Below are 7,242 nucleotides of genomic sequence, written 5' to 3'. Positions count from 1 at the left end.
AACAAAGGCTCGATGATACGATGATACAACTTTGAACTTGCCTCAAAATGTACTTGCAATCTTTCTGTCTCTTGTATGTGTGTACGTGTATGTTTGTAGGTGTAAATGGATGGTGATTGCGGCAGAAAAAAGTGTTTGAGATCAGATTGTGTAAGCTTTTACGGCTGGTCAAAGTAAATGTAGCCAAGTTTTCCGGCCGGACTTAATTTAATTAATTCCACGGATTTTAAGACTGAAAAACTTCACTACATTTACTTTTTGAGATGTGTTGTCATAGGAGGATGATAAAAATACCGCGAAGGTATTGAAAACAGTGGAAAATCAAAGGGTGCTATACATGTCAATAAGGAAATGGAGTGCTGTGTTGGTATAGAACAATTTCTGAGACATGAAATGCTAATTAGAAACATAATAGAAATAGAAACTAGAGTGAAGAGGGGCAAAGGATTTAGGACGTTCTACAATAGTTTTCTGGAAATGCTAAGATTAGTTCAAGATAGGAAGATAATAACGATGAAATGATGATGGTGTTCTAGTCATCAAATGGGACTGTTTCATTTTTTTTTTTAATTTTAGACAGTCCTGTTTGGAAATTGTACCGGAGACTCATTAAAAAACGTGGTAAAGGTCTAGATGAAGGGGGTGGGAGTGAGGGAATCGAAAGAGGAGGTCCACCACTGTACCACAAAAAGTTAAAAGTTAATAAGTATGCCAATTTTTATGCATTTCTAGGCATGTAAATATTTATATAGTCATTCTTAAACAATATTCAAAGGTAAAACTAATGAAAAAATAAACCATAAGGAGGATTATGGGAAGCAAGGAAGTCGCAACTATTTTTTAATTTAGTGAAGTTATTTGAAGTCGCTTTCTAGTCGTTTAAGCCCATCTTAAAACCTTTTCTATAATCCTACAAGAATTATAATGTTAAAAGCTTCATCCAAACATTCTAATTAATTAAAACAAAGAAAAAAACAGAAGTTGTTTGTTGTTACTTAAAAAATCTCATCGAGACCGTCAAATAGTGAAAAAAATCATACTCAATACTGTACTTGTTCAAACAAAACAAAGAGACTTTGTCGCTTTCACAATTTACATTTTGTGTATCACACTTTTAGGTGGATTTGTCCCCAAAGAACCACCCCTATCGGTAGAAGGCTACGACAGCAGCTTTCACGTAGCAACCACACACGCTGATTCTGATAAAGTCACTTCAACAAAGCCCCTAACCGAAATCCCAAACGTGTTAAATTGTAAGTGAAAAATACGAACTTTGTTCAATTTTTGTAAAGCTGCATGATTATTTCAAACAATACAAATAAAGTAAACGGAAAATTTCACTAATTTCTATGTAGGTACCTAAATAATAAATTTATCTGCCTTAATACCACGTGTTTTTCTCAGACAGTTGCCAAGTAGAAAGCACTTTATTTGAACATGGACAGACTGTCCCCGGAAAGGACGCCTGCACGATTTGTACATGCTTGTATGGCAAAGTGGCATGCCACGAGCCGGAATGTCCTCCACCCGAAATATATTGTCGAGAACCTTCCGTAAAGGAAATTTTGTCATGCTGTCCGTCACATTTTTGTGGTAAGTAACAAAAAGTTAAGCAGCAAAAATTTTTTCTTTGATTGCTATCATATCTATATCTCATGCGAATTCCACTCCCTAATAGGTGACGATCTATCGGATGGCCCTGTGGATCGAGCGGATGCATTTGACGAAACGTTGGGAAATTATTCTGCAACCAAATCGTCTAACGGTGGTAAACTCGGCGACCGCGAAGAAATGCCGTTTTTAAATTTAAACTTCAGTCACAGTTCGTTACCGCGGCCGTCAAAACCCTCGTCCGAATACAAAAGCTCGTTACCAACGCGCCGCGTTCAGACGCTTAACAATAATAACATTAATGGAAAGCCCGACCGGAAACACCTGAGCAACGAAATTAACGAAACAACGAAAGATACAAATCAAAATACGAGCAGCGATAGCCAATTTGGACCGGCCAAGATTTATGGTAACAATAACAAAAGCATGTTGACGACGTCCACGACTGCGATGACGTTGACGAGTCATGGGCAAAATGATGAGGTCGCTGTTTCCATCGCGGGTGGCGAAGACAAAGGAAACAACATCGACGGGACCGTGGGAGTGCTCAAACTTGCCGGATGCAACATCTACGGCAGAATGTATCGGGTCGGGAAAATTATTTTCGAACTATCCGGACNACTTGTAACGTCAAATTTCGACTTGCATTTCGAAATTTTGACTTGGAACTTGAAATTTCGACTTGCATCTCGAAATTTTGACTTGTAACTTGAAATTTCGACTTGCATCTCGAAATTTTGACTTGTAACTTCAAATTTCGACTTGCATCTCGAAATTCTAACTTGTAACTTCAAATTTCGACTTGCATCTCGAAATTTTGACTTACAATAAGAAGAAAGACTTTTAATAAAGCACAAAAATAGGCGAAACCTTCGAATTTTTCTGCAACAAATCGAATAGAGATGCGGTTTTCTGCATTCCATTCGTGACACCGTCCACAAAAATGCTATCTTATATGTGCAAAGTTGTCAGTAATGATAAAAATAAGTCAAATTTTGTTACTCGGGGGTTTTGAGGGTCTTTGAACACGAATATGCAGTCGACGACGGCTCCTAGGCACCTACCTTGTGCCGATGATCGATGATTTGACATGCCGTCGCATAAACGACACCCTGAGCGCTTCATTATATCTTATAAAAATGCACAAACTCAAAATATGGTAATAAATACATCGTCAAAAAATCTATATCTGAGATTTTTTCAGTACTTCACTTGTATTCGAAAAGTAATGCTTGTAACAGAGGTCATCAGAAATCATTGTTTCAGGTTTCATAAGGTTACTGATTAGGACTCTCATATTAAAAACGTAAAACTCAAGCACACAAACAACTAAGAAATCTCTAGCTCAAAAGTATGTTCTTTGCAGGTCTTTGTTTTTGACGTCTCTAGCCCTTCGTCCTGCTCCTGCTTTGCTCACAGATTAATAAATGAAAATAAAGGAATCCTTCAAGTGCATTTCGTAAGCACCCCTCGAATAATAATTTCCACTTGTGCAATCTGCAAATGGTTTAATTCACCTTAGCTCCAAGTGCCATGCATAAATAAGCAATTCTGCGTTACAAGCTGAAATAACGTTCGCATCGTGGAACCGCAATTTGTAGTACAGGTTTAGTGTTCAAATAAATCTTGATTATATCCTGCATCCTGTGGCCAACTATTTCACAACGGGAGAAGTCAGAAATTACAATAACATTTCCCACCGCAATCGATTAACTGATTGTTTATTTAACTGTACCTTCGTTACGCATTTAGGTATCAATAAGGTCAATCGTACGCTATAAATTCCAAAATGATGAACATTTCATTCAAATGATTTCACTGTGTCAATAAGTAGTACTGCACCAATTTTTTTGTATTTATTAATCAGGATTATCATCATCATAAGGTCATCAGTCCTAAGACTGATTGGACACGCATCTCGACTCTTTTATATCCTGAGCTAATCTTCGCATTTATCTAATCCTGGTCTACCTCTACCCCTCCTAACTCCCGTTTCTGCCTCTAATATGTCTCTGACTAGATCTTTATGCCTGAGAAGGTGTCCTACCAATCTATCTCGCCTATTTTTTATTGACTTCCAGGGAGTCATTCGCCTGTAACACCACATATCGAACGCTTCTAACCTTTTCTTTTCCGCAGCGCTCACCGTCCATGTTTCGCACCCGTCCAGCGCCGCACTCCAAACATACACCTTTAACAACCTTTTTCGAATTTCGCGAGTATAGAAGTGACTTCTTTTTATTGAAGGCGAATCGACCTTGCGCTATTCTCTGCTTTATATCCCTACTACTCCTTCCATCCTGACTTATCTGACTTCCTAGATACCGAAAATCAACCACTTCTTCTAAATTTTGTTTTACTTTAAAATCTAAGCATACTAACCTCTTGCACATCTATACCTATCCCTACAGTTGTACTGTCTTTAATGATGTTGATCGCGTCTTCGATGTATAGATTAAAAAGTGGTGACAGTGTGCATCCCTGTCTGACTCCCTTCCTAATATTTACTTCTCGACGTTGCTGCTTCATATCTATAACTACCTGTTGCTTTTTATACAAACTAAGGATCACTTTTCTATCTCTGTAACTCATCCCTGCATTTTTAATTATATTTAACATGTTGTCCCATTTAATCAGGATTTGGAAAATAAAAATCATATTCCGTTATTCGATAGAATTTAACAACTACTGTGGTTTTAAAGAAATAAACATTGCCCTTACTAATTTTCGTGAATGTATTAAGAGATGGGTAATGATTGAAGTGATTGCACTATAGTATTTTTTCATGAAAATTGTATCGAATTTGATTTTATCAGTTTATCAAGCACAAGGTTGACAGCTGCACCTTCTTTCTCTTTCTTCCTTTCTCCCCCTTGCTTCAAAACCTAAACATTAATTGAATACCACGTGCTTCTCCCTGTCAATTTGTAGTTACATATTTCCGTCAAAAAGTTCAAAAATTTTTTTGAGTTTCACATATGAAGCATGATAATCAATTATATTACCTTGTTGATTTTTTAAATTTTGATGAACCAATAATACCAAAAGATATCTATTATCTCTTGGCGTATTAAGTACCTAGCAAAATGAATAGATACTCTTAACAGCAAGACAAGTGCTGTGATATAGTAAAAGTTATAGTACCACAATATTAATTTTCTCATTTACTAAATTTTATTACTGTTTTTATGAGACTACCCAAAGATAAATATGGTAAATAATTTACTTAATTTGTTAGATTAAGTCCGAACAGTATGATGCAATAGAAAGATTTGTTATCGTTATAGAGGTACCGTAATAGAAACATCTATTTTTGAATGTATTAATATAATATAATGCAATCCACCTGTTTGGTACGTGTTATTTAAAACGTTCTTACGGAGAAAGTAAAAGCAGCTAAACGTGTGTGGACAGATAAATTCAGGGGCAGCTGACATTCAACTTTCTCTTAATTTAAATGCAGAGTGTTGCTACAACGATTCTTAAATCTGTCTTGACGATAGAAACGGAAAACCTGTCTCCGCAACTGACTAAAGCCGATAATGATTGAATCAAACAGTTTTCCTAACTTTCTTTTCATATGAACATCACCGTATGGCAATAACATTGGATAAAAATTCATTTAAGTATAGCATTATTTATTCTTTTCTTCGAAACGTAGGAATAGAAAGTGATAAAAATAAAAACCAATCAATATGTACAAAAATGTATATTTTCTTTATACAAAATGACATTGGCACTGACAATGGAAGAATTTCTAAGTGCAAAAAAATAAATAAATCTCCTATTATAAAATAAAATGAAAACAGTAGAATAAAACAAATATTACATAAGAAAAAAGTAAGAATTTTAGTACAATTACTTTCGAGATATTTGAAAATCTTATGTTGGCAGTAAAAATCATGTTGCATCTACACATATGTACTAATGCACAAATCAAATACGAAGTACCTAATTAAAAAAAAAATGAATCGAATCAACTCTTAAGTACCATATATACAGACGATTATATCAACAAAGTAGGTCAATGTAATTTAATTTCGATTATGTAAAGTGATAATGGGTTTGGGCTTAATGGCTAGAAAATTACGTGAATATTATGGATGTTGTAAATATTAAAATGAAAGAGGTGATTACGATGCGCGAGGATATTTCTAGCATGGACCGTTTTCCTTTTTGCAATTATTTTTATACAAATTTTTGTAAAATTGATTTAAGACAACATCAGAGTGCGAGGATGTTTAAGGACGCCCCACTTGATCGACTTGCTGCTGTAAATTATTGACAACTTCTGGAGGAACTTGGTCTCCCAAAATTTCAAACAGATTTACCCTCTGGTTACCGGGGATGCTTTCATATGCACCTATTTCAATCCCTTCAACTACCTAAAAAGAAAGATCTCAAAAATATAGAGTTACGTTAACGAACAACAAGAAAGGATTATTATACCTTTTGAATTTGAGCATCTTTAGGGATAAGTCGAGAGTTCTGGGCCTGCCGAATAGCTTCATTTGTGTATGATCCTCCTTCTTTTTGGGGAAACGCCGACACAACGGCCAAAAAGAAGAGACCAAAACAAAGTGCCACTCGCATTTTTATCTAAAAACAATAATAAATTAGTACATTTAAAAGAAGTACCTACATATTTTTATAACTCAACCTAAAAAAAATTTTACGTTAAATAGCTCGTACTAGTTCGTTTATTTTTTTTATTTAAATATTATGTTTTCTGTAAAATAAATGGGCAACACAATTTTAATGATTAATTTTAAATCGCCAAAAAAGCTGATATTATTTATAGTCTAAGAAAGCAGGAAATAAGGAACCAATAAACAAGTCTTCAACAATATTTCAGTCAAATGACTATAGACCTACGTATAATAGTACCCTTTAAAAATTGTCATATGACTGAATAATTATTGTTAAAATGGTTTCTTTTTCCGAAATTTTTAGTTTTTAATATATTTCATAAACCATCGATCTCCCACTAACTTCTTCTCAAAGAAATTTTTATAATACATAATTTATAGCTACAAAATATACCTAACTACGTTTGTAAACTACTCAAAGCCAATTGAAATAAATATCAACTTGCTTTTAGATGCTCTTTCGGTTTAGTCGGTGGTTTGCCATGACGTGCAGATGAGATCCTATAAGATTAAAATCGCGATCCAAATCTTACACTGCACTTACTAATTTGGTTACGAAACTAACACGTAAACCGAACATAAGTTCAAAAGATTTCGAAAATTCTGTTAGTTTAAAATATTTTCAGATAGACGAGGTTGAAGAAATATTTTCCACAGTTAGCAGCAGGTATCAGTAGGCATCAAATAGATTATTTCGAAACTTTTAATACAAAGCGTAGGAATATCTTTAAAAACTAGCTGTACTCGTTAGCGAAGAAAATCTGCAAGTCTTTAACAACTATTATATTTGGTTATGTAGAAACCAATGTTGTATTTACTAGAATAATATTTGACGTAATATATATATGTATATATACTTATAACGCTGGTCATTTTTCCTTATTTAATAATTAATGAACTAGTACGTAGTACTTACATTTACAAAACACTGTTTACACAAGTTTTACAAACACAAAAGAATTACACTAACGTTGGTGGACAT

The 7,242-nt window shown here is 34.5% G+C and overlaps 2 protein-coding genes across 2 annotated transcripts; one reads left to right on the top strand and one right to left on the bottom strand.

Moving 5' to 3' along the window:
• Nucleotides 1-1,118: 1,118 nt before the first annotated feature.
• LOC112905832 lies at nucleotides 1,119-5,161 on the top strand (the record flags this gene model as incomplete). The annotated part of the gene is made up of 4 exons (XM_025978998.1): nucleotides 1,119-1,253; nucleotides 1,405-1,593; nucleotides 1,679-2,235; nucleotides 5,075-5,161. Coding segments are annotated over 4 exons (968 nt in total), but the record flags the coding sequence as incomplete, so codon positions are not given.
• A 144-nt stretch (nucleotides 5,162-5,305) lies between these two features.
• Nucleotides 5,306-7,226, bottom strand: LOC112905831. Its single transcript, XM_025978997.1, has 3 exons — nucleotides 7,177-7,226; nucleotides 6,061-6,210; nucleotides 5,306-5,996 (listed from the first exon to the last, which is right to left on the bottom strand). Exons 2-3 carry the CDS (start codon nucleotides 6,202-6,204, stop codon nucleotides 5,853-5,855), a joined length of 288 nt encoding a protein of 95 aa, XP_025834782.1. The 5' UTR covers nucleotides 6,205-6,210; nucleotides 7,177-7,226; the 3' UTR covers nucleotides 5,306-5,852.
• Nucleotides 7,227-7,242: the final 16 nt, after the last annotated feature.

This window comes from Agrilus planipennis, unplaced genomic scaffold (assembly GCF_000699045.2).
Source record: "Agrilus planipennis isolate EAB-ADULT unplaced genomic scaffold, Apla_2.0 scaffold791, whole genome shotgun sequence".
Taxonomy (NCBI): Eukaryota; Metazoa; Arthropoda; class Insecta; order Coleoptera; family Buprestidae; genus Agrilus; species Agrilus planipennis.
The sequence above is the reverse complement of the archived record's forward strand: the minus strand, read 5'-3'. Positions and strand labels throughout refer to the sequence as shown.